The 23,310-nt window shown below is 33.4% G+C and overlaps 1 protein-coding gene and 1 long non-coding RNA gene across 2 annotated transcripts; one reads left to right on the top strand and one right to left on the bottom strand.

Annotated features, from left to right (window-relative positions):
* The first annotated feature begins 11,458 nt into the window (after positions 1-11,458).
* On the top strand, positions 11,459-21,468 carry LOC141706790 (protein ESSENTIAL FOR POTEXVIRUS ACCUMULATION 1-like). Its single transcript, XM_074509617.1, has 10 exons — positions 11,459-11,601; positions 13,235-13,323; positions 13,503-14,426; positions 14,539-14,680; positions 14,762-14,812; positions 15,174-15,920; positions 16,067-18,701; positions 20,186-20,370; positions 20,450-20,509; positions 20,907-21,468. Exons 1-10 carry the CDS (start codon positions 11,547-11,549, stop codon positions 21,293-21,295), a joined length of 5,277 nt encoding a protein of 1,758 aa, XP_074365718.1. The 5' UTR covers positions 11,459-11,546; the 3' UTR covers positions 21,296-21,468.
* Positions 21,469-22,127: 659 nt separating this feature from the next.
* LOC141705740 (uncharacterized) lies at positions 22,128-22,839 on the bottom strand. Its single transcript, XR_012568465.1, has 2 exons — positions 22,690-22,839; positions 22,128-22,392 (listed from the first exon to the last, which is right to left on the bottom strand). It is a non-coding gene; the product is annotated as an uncharacterized LOC141705740 (long non-coding RNA).
* Positions 22,840-23,310: the final 471 nt, after the last annotated feature.

The following is a 23,310-nucleotide window of genomic DNA, read 5'->3' on the forward strand; positions in this document are numbered from 1 at the left end:
GAAGTCTTGGGAAGAGTTCTCTCTCTCCCTCAAAAGACACAAAGGAGAGATCACCTGGATTAACCTTATGCTGGACATCTCGGTTCAAGAACAACACAAGTCCAAACAGGGACATGTGATTCCAACTGAGCACGATACCTCGAAGGTAAATGTAGCAACTGTAGGACAGAAAATGAAGGTTGTTTCTAAGAAAGTTAATAGTAATAAACCTAAGAGTGACAAGGACAAAGCCAAGAAACCAAAGGCAAACAAATCGTGTTGGTCTTGTGGGCAGTTTGGGCACTGGAGTAAGGACTGCCCCACAGAGAAAGCGAAGAAAACCGAGGTGGTAGCGCAAGCGAATGTTGTGCTTAGAACCGCAAGTGGGCCCATAGTGAACATGGTTGTTGGTGAGCCTACGGCTTCTGAAACCAACGTTGATAGGTATGTATCCTACAACCCTGTACTATTTTCTACCTATATGTCAAATGAATGGTTGATAGATACTGGTGCAAATGTGCATATTTGTGATGATATTAGTTTATTTGTATCTTATCAACAAAGTCATAGCCTGACTATGAAGATGAGGAATGCTAGTGCTGCTCAAGTACATGGAGTAGGAAATGTGGATCTGAAGTTCCCTTCAGGATGTATTCTATCTCTAACTAGAGTGCATCATGTTCCCGACATGCGTAGAAATATAATAAGTGAAAGTTGTTTATTTTCTAATGGTTTTGAAATTTCTTTCAAGTATAATAAAGTAATTCTTATTCATATTGGTACATTTTTTGGCAAGGGTTACTTGTCAAATGGTTTATTTGTTATTAATGCTGATCCCGTTTTGGGGACTTTGAATAATGATATTATTCCTTCTGTTAACTGTGTTGAGTCCTCAAATTTATGGCATGCTAGACTAGGTCACTTAAATTTTGGTGCTCTTAAGAATATGATGAACTTAGAGTTGATTCCAAAACATACCATAGAAAAGAATTTTAAATGTCAAGTATGTGTGTCTGCTAAACAAATAAGGAAACTTTTTCATAATATTGTTAGGGATTCAGACTTGTTAGATTTAGTACACACTGATATTTGTGAATTTGGTGGTATGTTAACCAATGACCAGTTTAGATACTTCATTACTTTCATAGATGATAGCAGTAAATTTTGTTATGTTTATTTACTTAGACATAAGGATAAAACACTTAGTAAATTCATTATATATAAAACTGAAATAGAAAAACAAACTAGTAAGGTACTTAAACGGTTGAGATCTGACAGAGGTGGTGAGTATACGAGTAATGCTTTTAATGAATTTTGTGCAAACAATGGTATAGTTCATGAAGTTATTCCACCATACACACCCGAGTCTAATGGGGCTGCTGAGCGAAAGAATAGAACATTTAAAGATATGATTAATAGTATGCTTATTAACTCCGGGTTCCCTAAATACATGTGAGGAGAGGCTCTAAATATGGCGTGCCATATTTTGAATAGAGTCCCTCTGAAACACATGGATAAGACACCCTTGGAGTTATGGAAAGGCAGGATGACTAGTCTTAAGTATCTTCGTATGTGGGGGTGCCTTGCTAAGGTGCTTGTTCTTGAACAAAAGAGAAAGAAACTAGGTCCGAAAACAGTTGATTGTATCTTTTTGGGCTATTTTGAAACCATTACAGCTATGAGATTTTTAGTATTAAAATCTGACATAGATGGTATAGTGGCAAATACGATAGTTGAATTTCAAGATGCTACATTCTTTGAGGATGTCTACCCTATGAAGACTGGAATACCTGAAAAGACTTCTGTGGAAGATCTTACTCACAGATCGAGTTCTATTCTTGATCATGTGGAAAAGATGACAATTATGGGGGCGGAACCTAGTAGTAGCCCTACTCCTAAGGAAGTAGAGGAACCGAGGAGAAGTAAGCATATAAAGGTAGTTAAGGATTTTGGAGGTGATTTTATCACTTACAATATCGAGGACGAACCTTTAACTTTCCGACAAGCTATGGATTCTTCGGAGTCTAGGCATTGGAAGGGCGCTGTGAAGAGTGAAATTGACTCTATTGTTTCTAATGGAACATGGGAGTTGGTTGATCTCCCTCCTGGGTGTTCTACTATCGGGTACAAATGGGTCTTTAAAAGGAAGTTGAGCCCTGACGGCTCAATAGATAAGTACAAAGCTAGACTGGTAGCTAAGGGTTTTAAGCAGAATGAATGAATTGATTATTTTGATACATACTCTCCGGTTGCTGGGATGGTAACAATCCAAATGCTTATAGCATTAGCTTCCGTCCATGGTCTTATCATCCATCAGATGGATGAAAAGACCGCTTTTCTTCATGGTGAACTTGAAGAAGAAATTTATATGGACCAGCCTGAGGGATTTGTTGCATCTGGAAATGAAAGGAAAGTTTTTAAGTTGATCAAGTCCATCTACGACTTGAAACAAGCTCCCAGGTATTGGCATAAAAATTTTGATGAGACTGTATTGCCATTCAGTTATTTGATAATGAAAGTGACAAGTGTGTCTACACCAAAGTTAAAGGTAGTGAGTGTGTTATCTTGTGCCTATATATGGATGATATTTTATTTTTTGGAACCAATATTGAGATTATTAACGAGATAAAAGCTTTATTGAAAAGGCACTTCGAAATGAAGGATATGGGTGAGGCTAGTGTGATTTTTGGAATCAAACTGATACAGTCGGCTAAGGGAATAACCTAGACTCAATCTCATTATATAGAGAAATCTATACTTGAGAAATATGGTTATTCACAGTGTAGATTCGCTAGTACACCCTATGATCCTAAAATTGCCCTTATCAAGAATACTTCAAGAGTGTCTGTGTCTCAGTTAAGGTATTCTCATATTATTGGGAGCTTGCAGTATCTTGCTAACTGTACTAGACCATATATTTCATATTTTGTGTCTAAGTTGGCTAGATATACAAGTTGTACAAACATAACTCATTGGGATGCTCTTGAAAGAGTACTTAGATATCTAAAAGGCACAATGTACTTTAGTTTACACTATAGGAGATTTCCTGGTGTGCTTGAAGGGTACAGTGATGCAAGTTGGATAGCTAAGAAGTCTGGTTCCAATGGAGTGACTGGATATGTGTTCACCTTGGCTGGTGGAGCAATATACTGGAAGTCGAGCAGACAAACTATAGTGACTCGGTCTATATTTGAGGCTGAGTTGTGTGCACTTGATTCCACAGGGACGGAGGCTGAATAGTTACATGGATTTATGTCTGCGATACCTGTAGTAAGAAGACCGCTTCCTGCTATTGTTATTCATTGTGATAGTCGAACAACTATTGACAAGATTAGCAGTAAAAAGCATAATGCTAAAACAAAGAGACACATCCAAGTTAGAGTCAAGTCTATAAGGGGTTTAGTGTCTGATATGATTATAGCTATAGAGTTCATAGGAACTCAGAATAATATAACTGATCCTTTGATTAAAGGACTGAAACCTGCAGTGGTCCTCAAGTCAAGGTTGGGGATGTGACTGTCAACCCATCATAATTCATCAATAGTGGGAACCCAATACACATGAGAGGAAATCCCTCGAAGTGTATGTGGTAATAACAAGTTGTAAGGATGAATTGGTAGTACCTTTGCTACTTAAATGATACTATTGTATCTGAGTCTATCCCTTGTAAACCTAGAAGGTACTGACACTGTTAGAAAATCAAGAGGGTTAAAACTCTGAATGGGATCAAGTCATTCGACAAGATAGAAGCAGTATATCTTTGGAGATGCTCAGCTAAGCGAATGTAATTGTGTGGTCGCAATAAGAGGAAAGGGTTATTCCTTGAAGCATTCGACGAACAGGATCGAGACAAGACCATTAATGTCTCAAAGCCGTAGATTGGCACCATAGCCGTTGACTTGTCGTCGTCTATGATACATGGTTACACTAATCAGATTAAGATTCAAGGTGAAATATTGCATATGAATTTAATAGCCATTGAAGTAGATGACTTAGGAGGGTTCAAACCCGGAAGGGTACCGACTCTGAAAAACAAGTCATGATGAAAAACCTGATCATAATTCTGTATGGATTTGTGGAGGATTGTTAGAAAAATGGATTTTAGATCATAAGTTTTATTATGTTCTTGATGATAATTCCAAAATCTAATGATTGGAAGTTGTTACTTGATATGTGAACTTAAACTTTCATGTATGGTTTTAAGAATTTTTCTTAATGAAATCAATAGAGAATTAGAGTTGAACTTAGGCTTCAAAGAGCTTGAAAAATGAGAATGTACTTTGTCCCACATTGAAAATAAATAAATGGGTGTTGACTTTATACAGTATCACACACATGGGTAGTGTACAACTACTACGGTGTGTGATGGTGCATGGTGTTCTTATGTGCTTCACGCGCACACACACCCGCGTGCGCGCCGCCGCTGCCACGCCACGCCCCGCGCCGCGCCACGCCGGGCGGACCGGACCGGGGCGGGTCAGGGCGATTTGGGCGAATGTCTCGGCGTCTCGCGAGACGACCTGGACGAGGATTTTATTTATTTGTGATTTAATTTTTTAATTAGAATTTATTTATCAGTTTGGGTTGGGTTATTACTGTTGGGCTGGGATCGGTTTCTGAATTGGGCTTAGTCACTTTGTAAGTTGGCTGAGTCAGATTCATTGAACCTGAACATTAGATATGTAACTTGTAACTGATAATATATTCAAATTAAAACATTAAAACTGATATAATGTGTGAGATAAATGTATAAGCTGTTACTTTTTATTTAAATTCAAAATCCATCCGTTTCGATTTATTTATTAAATGGGCAGTTTAATTCTGAAATTAATTCAGGGTGGTCAGTTTCACTTAGCTTCTAGTATAAATAGAGGACTAAGTTGCTGAGTTTCATACACCACACCTATATTCTCCTATCCTCTATGCTTTCCCTTCTCTCCCAGACACTATTCTGAGCTGCTGGTTTTTCCGGCGACTGAGGTCCTAGTCGAAGTGGAGTATGTTGTTGCTGTGAACACCAAGCTCGGAGTTGTTTTATCCTGGAGGAGGTATTGCAAGCATCCCAACACAACAGGTAAGTGCAATTATCTCTTCAAGAGCAGTCAAGGCTTCGAGCAAGGCCTGACGACTCAGCTGGTCAGTTTCTTATTTTGTTGTATCTGTTGACGATCTAAGCTTTCTGTTTCTTTTCACTGTTAAAACTATGGTTACTGGTACGTTTTGTGTTCTTTATTTATGCATGTTATTTACCTACATGATTTATTTCGTTAATTGTTGTCTTGGCCTTACCTTGTTAAATGTTATATATAATTGCTTATATGTTGATGTAATAGTTAGTATTACTAAAACTCCAATAATTTATCAAATTTGTTGTTCTCCTGTAGACCTATGTTGGACCTCCTTATCTTTCCTTTTAAATTTGGTAGAGTGTGTTGTGTCTGTGTCTTTTTTCTCAAATAATAAAAAGATATTAATTATGTGAACGGGTAGAAATTATTCTTAGAACCTTAAAATTTTTCATTAGTTTTATTCAACTTTTCCAAAATTTAAGTAAAATAAAAATCTTTACACTTAAAAGATTAATACCACAATTTTATGTAAATATATAATTCAACTTCAAATTTCAAATATGATCGTTTTTGTCTACATCGTTTATCGTTTACATAATTAATTTGCAAGATATTTGCTAATATTATATATGTCCGTATAAATAAAATAAAAATAGAACATAATATAATCTATTATTTAATTTGATGCATTTGTTAATAGGTCTATGTCTGATGATATATGTGAATTTAAACAATGCACTGCAAAAATGTAAATTGGAAGTTCACCGAGACAAACCAATAAATATATTATTTTTTATTAACACAAATTTCATGGATATAAATCAAATTCTAATTATTAATTAACTTTCCAAAGTTTCACCGACGAGATTTACTAACTGTAAATCATAACATAGTCCATTAAAATGCATCACCGGTATACATCTCCAGAAAAACTATATGGCTATATTTTAATTGCTGAATATATATGGACTCCAAAAACTCCAATAAAATAGTTAATTTCATAGAACTTAACTCTTCTTATCGGTTATTACTACCCATTAACTACTAAACTCCTCTCACATTATATAACTCTATCAATAGATTATTTCTCATTTCCACTTGATTTTATTCTAAAAATTGACTAATATATATCTCAATTTTCATATTTGTCTCGTTACAATCTCTTTTAATGTTGTTATGACTGATCTTCATGTTGATTTTTACAATTTGATCTGCTCAAATGCCGCGTCCATCGTTCGACAAGTCGTTTAAAATTGATTTGGGCCTAACTCGTCTATTCTTATGTATTATGCAATATTTAGTCCAAAATTGCATAGCCAAAATTATCACGTTATAGAATCGCGACCCAAAATTACCCTATGTTGCGACATTTTGTATTCTGTAAACCATGTTACGGCTTTTCGTCTGTCTTTTCGACCCCCTATTATGGCGTCTCGCCTGTCGCATATACCGTATACGTGCTGCGACATTGGTCCAATTTTTCGTAATTTGAAATGCGGCAAGTGAAATATAGAATTTGGGCGGAATATTAGAGCCATTTAACTTGAGAATGGGGCATTTTGATAATTATCTCATTTTTTGCATAAACACATAATTCACGCGATTATAATTTTCAAAAATACAAAAATATAGTGTAAGTAATTATTTGAAACATTATGCCAAATATCGTCACATATCTCACGTAATCCAACCTTTTCCAAATATACTTGATTAATTTTTTTTTAATTTAATTTCAATAAAATTTGTGATGAATTTTACCATTTGATTCATAACAAAAATGACATCTTATAATATTCAATTTCGACATCATTTCAAAATCATTAAACATATCAAAGTATATGATATTTTTAATCTAGTCAATATATTATTACTTTGAATTATATAATATTTATAACTTACAAGATTTTTAATAGATTTTTTAATAAATAACCAAGTTTAATTATTTTTTTCAAGAATGCTATCATTTTCTAAAATATTTGCAAAATTGCGCATTGTAATTTTTCAATCATATTTACAAATAAAAATTTTTGAAGAACATATACAAAAATACGTTGTGCAACTTTATACCGAACTTGGAAATCTACTTCTATATATTAAATGGCAATCAAGGACAAATTGAGCCATTTTAATGGCTGCGAAGTTACGAATTTGCCCTTTTATTTTAAAAAATTACACAAATGACACATTTATATAATTTAAGCTAAAATTAAGAAAAACTTATGTATACAACGAGAACCGAACCCCTAATATTTTATTGTGGAAGTACATGTCATTACCTATATGCTGCATATATCATTGAGTTCTCTTTAAAGATGTTGTTAGTTAAACTAAATCATCTCTTTATATCATACTAGCTTTGTACCCGTGCCATGCACGGGATTGATTATCATTTCTTTATATAATTTTTTTAAAATATTTATTCTTTATTTAATTAATTTTTAATAATATTAATTTTATTTCCAAAATAAATTTTATGTTTTTCATGAAAAATGTATTTTTTAAAAATTTGCACTTTTTGTACTCATATATTTAGTTATTGTATTATTATTATTATAATATTTTGACATTATTAACCTAAATATGACATATGTGTTATAATTTATTTTATTTCTTTCTTTATTTAATTTTTTTTCCATTATAAATTTTTAAATAGAATATTTTAATCATATCATATATTGTGTTTACGTAATTATTTTTTATTTATATATTTTTTTCTTAAACTTGTGGAGTTTGATAAAAAAATTAAAAAGTTGTTTAGAATTTGCATCTTGCGGCATTTATAATAATATTTTATAATTTTTTTGTTCTAGTAATGATTTTGAAAAAATAATCTTTACACTTAATTGTCATAGTACTTTAATTTTATTATTATTATTATTATTATTATTATTATTATTATTATTATTATATTTCTTCCTAATTTTTAGGGAAATTATGAATAATACTCTATTTGTTTTACTTTTGTGAGTGTTACCATTCTATATATGATCCATCCAACACTGTGTGAAACAAACGTTAAAAGAACGTTATAAAATTATGAATTATACCATTATAAAATTGACTTTTTTAATTTGGTACCATTAATTGTTTTTTACTTTTATGTTGTATCATTAAATATTTTTTATTTTTGTGTGGTATCATTTTTACTTACTAAAATCATATAATCTTTCATTTCACAATTTATCTATATATTTCTCCTGCTAAGTAATTAATTCTCTTAATATTAGTATTTCATATAATTTAAATGTGTTCCTTATTTTATAAAATAAAACTAAAAATTATTTATTCACAAATATTTTAAATCAAATTATTTCATGTATTATATATAATATAATATTTTTTTAATATTATTTTATATTATTTAATAATATATAAAATATAGTTTACATAATATATTAACATAGTTATTTTTATTTTATTTATATATTTTCTTTTCTTAATATTTTGGAGTTTGATAAAAAATTGCAAAGTTTTTCGTTGTTTGCATCTTGCCAATATTTAATAATTTTTCGGTTATAGCAATGATTTTGAAAAAAAAATACTTTACATTTTCTTGTGATAGTACTTTTAAATATATTTTATTAACTTATTTTTCAATTTTGATTATAATAGTTTTTTATATTATTATTCAATTTCTTCCTAATTTTTGTGTTTTATAAAATTCATGCACTCTAAATTTTTTAAAAGATAATTCGTACTTTACCCCTTTTACAAAATTAAACAAAACGCCTATAATATATATACGTAAATATAATTTCAATGTTTTTCATATTTTATGTGATAAAAATTAAAATATTTTTTTTACAAATTTTTTAAATCAAACTCACTCATTCCAATTATTTGTTTTTAAATGATCGACTTTAACCCGATTAACAAATAATTCGTTAATTCTTACTTAGATTTATTTTTATTAAGATAATTGTTGTTTGTATTATATAAATATATTATTTTTAAAATGATTTTATATCATTTTATAATGTGTAATAATAGTTTAATTTTTTAATTTATTATCTTTTGTGTTTATTATACAAATTATTAAGTATTAAAATGGAATATTAGAATAAATGAGATAAATATAATATATAATATATTTTATTAGATTTACATTCAATTTGAAATTATAATAGTTTTATTTATTATTATTATTATTATATTTCTTTCTCGTTTTTATATTTTATGGGATTGATGATGTACTCTAAATTTAATTTTTTAAAAGAAACAATATACACGTAATATTTATACCTAAATATGATCTAAATGGGTTTTTTTGTATTATAAGATAAAAAATATTATCTATTCAACAATATTTTAAATCAAACTTGCACATTTCAATTTTTTGTAAAAAAATGATATTATTTTAACCCGATTAACAAATAATTTCTTAATTGTTATTTATATTTATTTTTATCAAGATAATTGTTGCTTTTTTTACACACACATATAATATAATAATTGTTTTATTATTTTATAGTTATACTTCAATTTCTTAATTACTTATTTCTTGTGTCTATTATACAATTTATTAACTATTATAATAGTATAATAGAATAAATAAAATAAATATATTATACTTTGAAATTAACAAATATTAAAATTTTATTATTTTTACTCAATATAATGTTAGTACAACCTAAGAGGTGTGGTGTGTGTGAAGTAGATAGCTAATTTTAGTTTTTAAATGACCTTATTGACCCTGACGACGAAGCCATCTAAGGGTACCATTTTAAGTGCCTTACACTAATTATATTTTTTATTATTATTTTAACTTTTGAGTAAATAAAATATTCTTTTATATTATTTATGTAACTTCATTTTTTCTGGTTTCTGTAGTTTAATTTATAATTATATATTCAATCATCCTGATAATTTTTATTGCACTTAAGTTTTTACGACTAAATAGATATTAATTATGTTTTTTTTGTGTAATATTATTTTTCTAATTATATATTTGAATTAGTCAATTATTGACAGAGGTGTAGAATGAGGTAGAATCGAACATCACTCTTGTGCTCTAGTTTAGGATTAATTTTTTTTTTCATTTGCAGGTTATGGCACCGTTTTGTTCAGATATAAGCCACTCTCATGTATTACAATTCAGGTTAAGAATTAATATGAGTCATTATTATATTTTTTTGTCATTAATTGATAATTTGTGATCCATGATCGATTACGATAAACTAATATATAATATCATTTTTATTAGAAAACTTAGATAAACATTAATATATTTATTTGAATTTTCCGTTAGGTAGCAATAATAATAGGAAGCTCCACCAATATTTAACGAAAAATATATAAAAACATGCAACTACTTGTGAATAAATATGGCAAACTAAATGACAAAAAACTATAATATCTTACCAATTAAAATTTAATTCAAAACCAATGTTCAAGGGTCGATATGATGAGCATATATCAAGTTTTTAGTCCTTATATAAATAATTATGTAATACTTATATTGGGTATTTCACTAAAGGGATTAGTCATGAAATCCATCTTTGATTATATCACACAATTACATCACACTTAGATTAAGATTTTTAAAACATGTTAGCCAAATTAGATATAATTGGTCGACTAATTGCTTAGAATTAAAGTGATTAAAATATATAATTGCTCTAAAAAGTATGTAAGAATCGAAACAATATGCATTCTGTAAACTGAACAATTTTTAATATCAATACGTTTTACATAGTATACTTTTCAAATGTACGAGATTTACAATAAAATAATGACCATTTTGAAAAATAATATATTTAGTTATTAGCAATATTTAACGCTATATTTAACTTCCCATTCATATATGGTAAGAAAAATAATAGTACATAGAAATCATGTAATACTCTCAATACCAAACACAAGATACTAGATAGAACTTATACTTGGTGTGCTATTATAGTGTGTACTTGTATATAAAATTAATCATGACACTAAACAAATAACACACTATTAGTGATATGTTGATTATATCATGTATGTTTTTATATACGTAAAACATGATCCAATACATAAATTTAATTTTTTTTATAATATATGTTAATGTTTAAACTTACGCGCACAGACAGTTTTATATTTTACAAATATACTATTATTACGTGTAAACCACATCAATTAATAAATGTTCATGTTATATACATGGACGATTATGCAGAAATAATTAATTTCTTGCGCTCAATTATTTAATTTGATAAAATTTATTTTATGTTGTAAAAAATTAATTATTTTAAAAATTAAAAAATTATTGCGTGCTTTTTATAGTAGAGATATTTTAATATACTCTTGCGATTATTTTAGTATTTTTGGTAAATTTCCATTTCGATAATAATTTAATTAATTATTAAACAAAAATAAAAAAATGAAGAAAAGGGAGGCAAGGAGAGGGGGGGAGGTTATCCCTAGTTGGGGGTTAAAACCTATATTTTCTCGTCTCTTCATTCACAGCAGTCCCCTCACTCTACTCTAACAAACACACACACAAATAAAATCAATAAAATCTCCATGGCCGCTTCTAACTCCCCTCGCCTCGATTCTCGTGACAATCAGATCTCCAAAGGTCCCTCTCTTACATTTCTGTATCTATACTCTCTGTAACGCATTTCAAACTTTCGCATTCTCCTGCGTTTGTTTATCCTCATTTATCTACCGATTGATTATTGTTTAAATTAAGCCGATACGAAAGTGATTCAACATTGATGTGTGTGTGTATTACGAAGAATCAGAACCAGTTTTTTTTTGATTTTAAGTGTTTTTTTTTTGTAATTTGATTATCGGCGAATTACGTTTGTGTTTGCGGTGTGTTATCGTTGTAAGTAGTTTTAATTAATCTAGTGCTACGGAGTTTTTTTGTTTTCCGTAAAATTTGTTATGTTATCGGTATAAGAAGTAATTTTAATCAATCACTTATGGAGGAGATTTTAATCAATCACTTACGGAGTTCAGTAGAATTTGTTCTGTTACCGGTATAAATAATTTTAATCAATCACTTACGGAGGATTTTTTTTGTTCTCAGTAGAATTTGTTATGTTACTGGTATAAGTAATTTTAATCAATCACTTATGGAGGAGATTCTAATCAATCACTTACGGAGGAGTTTTGGTTGTTTTCAGTAGAATTTGTTATGTTACCGGTATAAGTAATTTTAATCAATCACTTACGAAGGACATTTTAATCAATCACTTATAGAGGCGTTCTTTTTGTTTTCAGTAGAATTTGTTGTGTTATCAGTACAAGTTATTTTAATCAATCACTTACGGAGGAGGAGTTTTTTGTATTCTGTAAAATTTGTTATTATCGTCTTCGTACATTGTTAAATGAAAAGATACGTTGAACAAGTGTCGGTTCAATTAATTTGTTGATGAACAGTTATCAGTTCAATTCTCGGATTCTTTTTTCTTTTTCTCATTGCCAATTCTTCGTTTTACTTTTCCTCAACCTATCTGCTTATTTTTTATGTGCATTATGTTAATTATAAGTGTTTAGAAGAATGTATGATACACATGATTTTTACGATTTAATCTGTGATTTTTATTTACTATTTGCATTATGCTTTTTTTGTTAAGTATGCATTATTCTTGTATTTAACATACTTATGTAACGTTGCCCCTCAAAACTTTATTTGATAATTAATCTATTAAAAATTAAAAATTTGCCAATAAAATAGAAGTACAAATGTTATAAAATATAAATTAATTGAAAGACAAACAAGCAGTATTCCGATTAGCACTCCTGCAGAAGCCTTCTAGTAACACACTGTAGTTTCTAGTAGCTGGTTATCCACATTTATGTATTTCATATGAGGGGATTTTACTTCTTTACGTACGAAATTAGCTGAGACATTTATTCAGAGGTGCATCTTTTGTCAGTACAAAAGCTGAAACGTCGAAGTTTCCTATTACCTTTGTATTATTTTTAGTTAATATTAGGTAGGATATCTTCAAACTTTAGTATACTTGCTCTGCACACGATTGGATGTTTCCATTTTCCAGTATTGTATTATTTACATCTTTGTATTTTATGATATATATGTTTGTGGCGTTCCTCTGGCATCTGCTCCTTACAAATCTTTCCGGTGAATTGTATGTATACATTTGCTTTATGCATCTGATGCAATCTGTAGTATATATTTTTCACCTTGACATAGATCAATTTATAGTAATTGAAACAGGTTTCGTGTTTGATTCATGTAGATGGGTTTGGATTCAACAATGCTATACCCCTTTCGCCACAGTGGCTTCAAACTAAGCCGGGGGAGAATAAGACTGGAGTATCAACCGGGGTACGTTATCATTTAAACTGTAATTTTTATATCTTTACAATAAGTAGCTCAGATGATATATAACAGCTATTATGTCACCTTTCAAGGTCACCTGGCATTTGTATCATTTTGATGGTCTCAAATTTCAATTGAATTAAGTTACGGCTGTGTTTCTCCACTTTAAAATGTGATTGGTGCAGGAGAACCAGTTCAGTCCATATTCAGGTCACAGTGGGCGTCCAGCTCATGTCACGAAATCACCTGGTAATGGAGAAGAGGTGCATGATGTTCAGAAAAGAAAGGATGTGTTTAGGCCGTCTGTGCTTGATGCAGAATCTGGCCGCCATGATCGCTGGCGCGATGAAGAAAGAGAGACCAATACCTCTATCCGCAGGGATCGATGGAGGGAGGGGGAGGAGCTTGGAGACCACCGCAAGGTAGATCGATGGACTGATAATCAATCAGTAAGGCAACTTGGAGAGGCGCGTCGGGCTCCTACGGAACGATGGACTGATTCAAGCAACCAGGACAACAATCATGACCAGCGTCGTGAGACCAAGTGGAATTCACGCTGGGGACCTGATCACAAAGAGAATGACAGTTCGCGGGAAAAGTGGCTGGATCATGGTAAAGATGCTACTGACGTGTCTCTTGAGAAGGGGTTTTCTCATCATTCTTCTCAGGGAAAGGATGATAAGGATGGAGATCACTATCGACCATGGAGATCCAACTCATTTGCTAGCCGAGGTAAAGCTGACTCTCCTCATCAACAAACTGCGGTGCCCAACAAGCAGATATCTTCTTTTGTCCAGAGTCAAGGCCGGGGACGCGGGGAAAATGTTGGTTCTACTTTCTCCCTAGGACGTGGAAAAGCTCCTTCTGGAGGCAACTCTTATAATTACTTATCGAAATATCCGCATACTCTGGGTTCATTTGCAGAAAAGGGAGAAAATCATGATCCGTCTCCGTTGAGATATAACCGCACGAAGCTGCTTGATCTATACAGGAGTACTGACATGGGATCTCTTGGCAAGATCTTAGATGGAATTGCACCAGTGCCTTCGCTTACTCTGGAAGAACCTGTAGAGCCTTTGGCATTTTGTGTGCCTTCTTCGGAGGAACTGGTTTGTTTTCCATATTATGTTGTTTATGCTGTCTTGAAGAACTGGCAACTGGCAAGTTTACTGTATAATTTTGTGCAGTAGTATGTTAACTGTATGTTGAAATCCTTGACAGCTTGTTATTGAAGGGATTGATAAGGGAGACATATTAAGCAGCGGTGTTACTCAAAGTGCTAAAGATGGATCTGTTGGACGAGGTTCGATTGATAATACACCTTCGAGGCATGATAATACACCTTCGAGGCAAACAAGGCTAGGTACTGCATAATTTTGTTGTATTTTTAGTATTGATTTGAAAATCATTATCAATAACTTTTGGATTTTTCTTCTTTGATCAGGAAGCAGAGAAGATATACCTGTTGGCCCTAATGAGAATGGCATGTCGAAAGGTGGATATTCATATATTTATTTTGCTAGTTTGTCCCACAAAAGCCGGTGAATTCCTACGGATCAATTGCAAAATTTGAATCAATGGAAGATCATCAAACTTTGTTAGATTACGAGTCAAAATACGAGTTATTGAACTACATAAAATATGCGAAACCTCTTTTATGCTGCCATAATATCACGCGCTGAGACATTTTTGCAATGTAATGTAGACTATAGTTATTGCATGTTTTCGTGAAATTGTGGTATAGTTGACGCTTAACGCATGGAAGTGGATGTAGTATTTGTAGACATGTTTTTTTTTTACTTCAGTTAGTGTGGTGGTAATTAATGCACCTACTTGTTGTTCCAAAATGTGTGCAGGTAAAGAAGATGGTGGTGCTCCATATAGGAGGAATGATCAGGTTATTGCAAGTAAGGAACCAAGAACGCAAGGAATTTCCTCTGTTCAATCTAGTTCAGCATGGAGGTCTTTATCAATGAAAGAACATTCACATTCAGCCTCACCTGATAGGAGTGATGTTCTTTCTGATGATCGGTCAAAAACTCCAGACTTTAGCTGGCCTCGGTCACAGAAGGATCTACCTAACAATTTGGGTAAAATAATGACATGGAGAGATGATCAGGTCATTAGAAGGCAATTATCTGCAGGTTTGGATAGGGAGCGAGAACAGCGTACTCTTTCTCAGCCCCCGCCTGAAGAATTAGTCCTTTTTTACAAAGATCCTCGAGGAGAAACTCAAGGGCCTTTTTCTGGTGTTGATATTATTGGATGGTTTGAAGGTGGATATTTTGGCTTAGATTTACTTGTACGTTTGGCAAATGCACCAACTGACATGCCTTTTAAACCACTCGGTGATGTTATGCCCCACTTACGCTCTAAAGCCCGTCCTCCACCTGGATTCCCTGCACCCAAACAGAATGAGATTACAGATACAGTAAATATGCCTAATATTAGCAACCTTGGGAAACCTCATGCAAGTTCAAATGAAGTTGATATCAGAGGAAATGACGCCAGGTATATGCAGGGTTCAGCAGATGTGGCAAGTAGTTTTCTGGAATCACTGATGTCTGGTAATGTGAGCATGCACACTGAAAATTTTGCTCCTGGTAAAGTTTCCCTTATTACTGAATTCTCTGCTTTGTTTCCTTCATATAGTTGCATTTTATGGATATATTGGCCATGTCCTTTATATTTAAATAAATATTATGCATATTATATCTGTGAAAATTAAATTGACATGCACCGCTTTCAGGTATACAGAGTTATTATGGATCTGGTGCTGTTCCTTCTACGGAAACAGAAAGCGGGGACAATCTTTCTCTCTTGGTCAAAAGGATGACTCTTGAAAGACAAAGTTCTTTGCCCAATCCTAATCCATTTTGGCCTGGAAGAGATGCACCTTCAGTTGGTCCTAAGTCGGAATATTTACATGAATCCTCACTACAGCAGTCAAATATTCCGTCATCGATCTCTGAAAACCCTCGTTCGCAGCTTCATTCCCAGAATGCAGACTTCATATCTATCCTTCAAGGTTCATCTGACAAGTCTTCCCCTGTAGCCATTAATGGAGCGAGTGGATGGTCTAATTTTCCAGTCCAAGGTGGTTCAGCCCCACTCCAAGATAAATTTGACATGCTTCGTGGCCAGAATGTTCCTCCTCAATCAACCTTTCAACAGAGGCTGCAATCGCCAAAACAGCCTTCTTTAACCAGTTTACTAGGTCAAGGTGTTGGTAATCTATCTGGAATGTTAACCCGTGAAAATTTGCTGTCTTCTGGCCTATCTCAAGATCCTCAATTGTTAAGTTTGTTGCAACAGCAATATTTGATGCAGTTACAATCCCAGAGTCCAGCTTCCTCACAGCAGCTTTCTGTTTTGGATAAGCTCTTGCTACTTCAGCAGCAGCAACAGAAGCAGGAAGAACAGCAACAAATATTGCGACAAAAAGAACTGCTATCGCAGGTTCTATCTGAACAACATTCTCGACAACATTTCAGTGGGACATCTCATGGGCAGTTGCAGGCTGCCGGTTTGGTAGATGAGAATGCCTCAGTTGGTCTTGATAGATTTCAGAAATCTCATGAGTTACAGACTGGGGCTCAGATTCAAGTCCCCAATATACCAGATGAACGTCTTACCAAGTTGACAAACTTGCCGCACAATATTTCTCAGGGGATAGGCATTGCTGTTAGTTCTGAAGCCTCTTCTATTCATTTAGCCCATGAAATGTTTGGAAATGCTATCCATCAAAAAGGTTGGGGTACTAAATCACCTGAACAATTTGATGACATTCAGTCAAAGGCTTCTTTAATAGCATCACCAGGAGTTGACCCGCCACATATGTCGCAAGTGTTGGACAACTGTCAGCAGGAAAGTCCATTCAATAACAATTCAAAAACTGATAAATCTGATTTTCCTGAACGATCTGAGGCTGGTAGAAGCTATTCGTCCTTGTTGCAACCAGTTGTACCTGTCACCAAGCCAAATGTTGAGGATGAGGTTCTTTTACCTGGGCAATTCAGTGATCTAAATGTTACACCGCCCACTTTATCTGCTGGTACACACAGTGGCAGAGTACCAAGCAGCGGCTCGTCTGTTGTGAAAGAAGTAAAAAGCATCGAAATTGAGGGAAAGAAGGGTTCAGAGAAGAAGCCAAGGAAGCAGAAGTCTTTAAAGGCACAATCTTCTGATCAAGCAAAGGAAGCACCTAACATGCAGCAACCAAAAGAATCAGAATTTGATATGAGAAGTAGCTTTGACGTTAATTTAGAATCTCAGACAATTTTTGCTCCACAGAACAGTAGTCACGAGATGCGTCTTCAGGTGACGCAAGAGAGCAAAGATGTGTTTACATGTGAGATTGCGGACCACCGGCAAGCGAAAATCTCATTACCTGGACATAATTTTGTAGTAGATAGTGAAATTGTGGGTACAAAGAACATATCTGGGCACCGAGGGTGGAAGCCCTCTCCTGGTCTAAAACCAAAGTCATTTTTGGAAATTCAACAAGAAGAACAAAAAAGATCGCAGGCAGATATGTCAGAAGCTGACATATCTCATTCTCTTGGTTCCACCAAATTTTCAAGTCTGACTCCCTGGGCTGGGGTTGTTGCCAATTCAGATCGTAAATCAATTAGTGAAAGCCAACTTAATGAAGGTAGCTTAGAATTACACACAGGGGACACTGGAGGTTCTTTAAACCAGAAGAGTAAGAAAAGTCAATTGCACGACCTCTTGGCAGAAGAGGTTGTTAAAGCTAGTGTTGTTGGGATTCCTGATAATCAATCTAGCATCCCTCTAGTGTCGACTCAAAGCAGTGGATTTGATTCTGTTGATGAGAACTTCATTGAAGCCAAAGACAGTAAAAAGAATCGTAAAAAGTCTGCGAAAGCTAAGAATTCTATGGGTAAAGTGTCAGTGCCTGCTGCTCCAGGTGATGTTTCTTTTGCTTCAAGTCCCATCGAGAAAGCCAAAAGCTCTCGTCTTGCACAACAGGATAAAGAGGTTTTACCTGCTGTTCCATCTGGTCCTTCTCTGGGTGATTTTGTGCTGTGGAAGGGTGAAAATGCAAACACTTCTGCTGCTCCAGCATGGTGTACTGACTCAGGAAAGCTCCCAAAACCCACTTCACTTAGGGACATTCTAACGGAACAAGGTAAAAAGGCTTCTACAGGGCAGCATGAAAATTCCATCCAAATTCCTCACAGATCACTCTCAACTCATTCTACTCATGGAAATGGTTCTTCCAAGGCGATTACTGCTTCATCTCCTGCCAAGGTTGCATCTACAGTTCAGAATACTTCTCAAGCTTCGTCACAAACGAGAAATAAAGTAGATGATGATTTCTTTTGGGGTCCATTAGATCAACCAAAACAAGAAACGAAACAGTAAGATCCGTTATTATCTCCTATTCATTAAGGCAACGAAGAATCGAATTATCACTATATTCATTAATCATAATTATTTATTTTGAGTGGGTTTCATGCGTAAGCTAGTATATGATTATTAATTTTTGAGGTTTTAATTTACAACACAATGATATTTAATCGCGTATATTCTTGTCCTTGTGATTATAGTAAGCAAAAGGATTCCGTACTCCGTTACATGAGTCTCTGTCTCAGATATATAATAAATGAACATTGTCGCTTGAGTGAGTAGTATAATAGGCAGTGAGTTTGGTGCTTGGATTCTACGTTACTCCGAGTCTTCTGTTTAGGTTTCCATACCCATGTCGGACACTCGGACACGACACTTATTTCGTGTCGGATCCTTTGACTGACACATGGACACTTTGACCAATTTATTGAGCAAATATTAGTCACACTTAATATTCAAGATAAATATATAAGAAGAATGAAAGAAGCGAGAGTGAGATAAAAGAGGGAAGATGCCAAATTCGTAAAGTTCTTTAGAAAATTAACTTCAATCTAAGTTCTGTTGTTATTTTATTCAGAAATGTCTAACTTAACACACTTGTTTATTGGAAAAATATGCCGTGTCCCCGTACCCATGTCCAAAAAAGGACATTGTCCCGTGTCCCCGATTTTTAGGCTTCTAAAGTCCGACCCTCAGATATGTGTCGTGTCCGACACTCAGTACCCGAGTCAGAGTAACATAGCTTGGACTTGTGTACATAGTATTGCATTTGACACTGAATCAAGTTCTTAAAAGTTACTGGACCGTTTCCTTATCTTTTACATCGGAATATGGTGAGAAGTCATGGTATTTTTGGAAAACAAGTTTATTGGATATGATTATGTAACAAAAATTAAACATAATACTTTATTTTGACACATATGATAAGGGACTTTGATTAAACATATCTTATCAACCATTTCCTTCGAATCTTGCTCTTTTTGCATTCTTATTTGATCTTGTATGTGGTATTTCGGTCGATCAAAGTGTCCGATTTGTCCATCCAAGAATCTGACAGGGAATAAGTGTTGTAAGTGTCATCACGGATACGGTGGCTGAAACTTGAGCATCAGAAGACAATTGAATTAGATGAAATCTTTTTTGTTATGGCAATATATTCTTGTAGAGGTTTGAACATACACAGGGTTGATTCCTTAGCTTGAATGACCTTTGATATTGTAGAACTAATGTATATTTTTCTTAAAATGTTCTTTTTACGAGTTGGAACCAAACCTGTGATTCAATTTACTTTTGGCTGGACTTTTTTCTAGAATACATGGATTGAATAGTTGGATTCTCCTAAAGAGTTGGATTTTTTTTTTTGTAAAATCACGTCTATACCCATTTTTGACGGTGTTTTACTTTTTTCTTCTGCAGTACCATTTTTATTTTGAAGTAATTCACTTACAGTTCTCAAGTTTAATTTTGTTACCTGTTTGGATTTGTGACCCTTCAGCTCAGATTTTCCTCAGCTGGCAAGTCAGGGTTGTCGGGGGAAGAATTCTCCAGTGAAAGGAGTTGTTCATGGTTCATCAATTAGCATACAGAAGTCGACGGGTAATAGAATAGCCGAGTTTGCATCACCTGCTTCTGCTCGCTCTTCTTCAAGGGGCAAAAAAGATGCAGTGTCTAAACAATCTGGTAAAACACATACTTAACTGGGCTAACCTTTTTTTTTTGTTTGGAAATCGGATCATCACTTTTGAACTTTCTGTTGCAGAGGCTGTGGACTTCAGAAATTGGTGCCAAAGTGAATGTGTCAGACTCATCGGGACCAAAGGTACATAAAACTTGTGCAGCTTATCTTGTTTGTGATTAGTGCGGCATCTAGAAATACTTTGGAAGTCCTTTAGAAGCGGGTGGAATATCAAACTATTAGTGTGATGATTATAGGAAATGATTGGTGCAAAATAATGTTCTACAGAGTTGTGGGACCAGCCTTTATTATGCTACACATTCAAACCCTATCCCACAGAAACTAGGTAGAAATCAAATTATATTGTTCCATTTTCTGGCTGAGGTGAAATCAGATCTTAGGCACACCCCACTTTCCCATGGTGATTGAAAATAATGTGGTTGATCTCGTTTCTATCTATATCTTTATGGACTATGCATAGTATTCTTCCTGATGGGGTTCTGTATGAGTTCATTCTAAGTTTCTCTCGTTGTCGTTTCAGATACAAGCTTTTTGGAATTTTGCCTGAAGCAAACCAGATCAGAGGCAGAAACTCTTCTGACAGAGAACCTTGGTCCTTTTGATCCTAAGCACAAATTTATTGAGAAATTCCTTAATTACAAGGACTTTCTACCTGCAAATGTTCTTGAGATAGCCTTGCAAGACCAGAATGATCAAAAGGTCACAGGATATGGACCTGGAGATGTGAATTCAGCTGCTGGCGGTTTTGGGAACTCTGACCAAGTTGAGGCCACAGTTCCATATGGGACTACAAAAGGGGGAGGTAAGAAGAAAGGAAGGAAAGGGAAGAAGGTAAGTCCAGCAGTGTTGGGATTTAATGTTGTTAGCAACAGAATCATGATGGGAGAGATTCAGGTTGTGGAGGATTAGTTAGTTTATCATTAGGTGTAAATACATTCTTTCAAAGTACTGTCTGTAAATGTGCTTTAGATTTTTGGAGCTCTCGATCTATGACTGCAGCAATTTTGTGAACCATAACTCTGTACTTCACGAATTTATTTCTCATTTTGGTTTTACAGAAGTTACATCCAAACATTTTCTCACTTCTCAGATTTGCATGTGCTAAGCTCCTTGCGTTATCGTCTTTGTGCTATGTGCCTGAACTCAAGCTGACCTAGCTTTGTGTCCTTGAGTTTAATGTCTGGTTCTTTGGCTGAAGTATCCCCATGCTGTATGATGTACTAAATCTGTGTTTTCTGTCATTTGTGCCATGAGAACTTCCTTATTTGTTTCATGTTTTAAAATGAAGCAAGCAATAAGTTTTTTTTGGAACTGGTTTAAGTTTTTTTTTTTTGGAAAATTTTAAGGGTACCAAATTGGTTTCCAAAAAAGTTACAAAATGCTATGTGCCAATTTTTTATTGGCTAAATAAAAATGAAGCTCATGCATTTACATCAAAAACGCCAATAAAATCATTAACAAATCTAATATAAGATTGGGGTGAGCGAGAATCGAAATAAGAACCCAAGATGACAAGATAAACTCATTAACACTTGAGTTATCTCCTCGTAATCCAAATACTTCATTAATTATTATATGTTAAAATTTCTTTTGATCTTTTTCTCATCTAACAATTGTGAACTTTAACCCACGATGTATTAGTTTTTCAGATTATACTATACTTCAATATTACAAGAAGAAATAAAAACTAAATACCATAACAATCATTAGATGCTTAGGTAGATAGTTGAGAATCGTAGGATGCAATACAAATGTAAATTTTTTTATTTCAATTATAATTAAACACGTTCAAACACTCATCCCTTTTTCTTTTATCACTTTATTTGTTTGTACAACTGCATAAAAATTCTATTTGTTTGTACAATAACATAAAAATTTATCATCTTCACTGCAATATCCCCTCTTGTAGCCTTTCTTTACACATCGAGTGTGGCAACCCCCAGGATCATAACAATTTTGATTAAAGAGATCATTATAACAATATGGTTCTTCCAAGTCACCCGCAACTGCAATAGTAAAAGTTCATGGATTAAGAGTGAGAGAGAAATTAGTATTGGCTGGAAATAATAAATAATATAAGAATGATCATAATAGTAACGACATTATGAGAGTTTTACAATAATTCATGTACAGTACAGATATTTAGAAAGAAATAGATTGGCATTGGCCAATAATAATAAAAATTATGTAACGATAATAGTACAACACTAAAAATAAATATGTAACAATGTTAGAAATATGATAATAGAAATCATAAAAGTAATTAGATAAACTAACGAGATTATAAAAATTTTGAGCGTAACCTGTGCTATTAGCAAAAGATGTCATTGTCGTCAAGAGAACGAGAACAAAAATGAATAATTTTGCTAAACCCATGTCTAATTGTACGATCTCCTTTTTCTTTTCTTTACTTTGGTTTTTTCTGTAAATGAGAGTAATGCTTCTTCTCTGAGATTGTCTCTCTCTTTCTTTATTTATGTGTGTTTATATAGGAGTAATAATTAAGTATATGTGTGAATCAAAGGGTAACTTAAAAACCGCATCCTCATTCCTTCAATGACCTCTTTTTGAATGGCCAGCATTATTTTTAGGAGAGTTAAGACTACATTAACTCTAACTTGTTTTCCGTTATCCCTCATCATTCATTTATGGTTGTCATCTTTCATTTAAGCCTATATATTGACATGTTTGAAAATGATAGTTTTGAGTACAACCAAATTAGTCCTCTAATATTATTATGAGAAAAATGTAGTAGTTAGCGTATTAAAATAGCAATTTGCACCCGTTCTGCTAATTCTAAAAAGCTACTTTTGAGGAGATTTTCAATTAGAAGATTAAAACGTGTTTAGTTAAAATACAATCAATTATTCAAATATATGTTAAATTATATTTGAAACATCTAGATTTAGTTTATTATTAGAAAT

The sequence above is a fragment of the Apium graveolens genome, chromosome 2, assembly GCF_009905375.1.
Source record: "Apium graveolens cultivar Ventura chromosome 2, ASM990537v1, whole genome shotgun sequence".
Classification (NCBI taxonomy): domain Eukaryota; kingdom Viridiplantae; phylum Streptophyta; class Magnoliopsida; order Apiales; family Apiaceae; genus Apium; species Apium graveolens.

Coding starts and splice junctions, on each gene's coding strand:
- LOC141706790 (XM_074509617.1), top strand. CDS start 11,547: ATGGCCGCTTCTAACTCCCCTCGCCTCGATTCTCGTGACAATCAGATC. Junction 14,427..14,538: donor TGCCTTCTTCGGAGGAACTG/GTTTGTTTTCCA, acceptor AATCCTTGACAG/CTTGTTATTGAAGGGATTGA. Junction 18,702..20,185: donor CCAAAACAAGAAACGAAACA/GTAAGATCCGTT, acceptor GTGACCCTTCAG/CTCAGATTTTCCTCAGCTGG.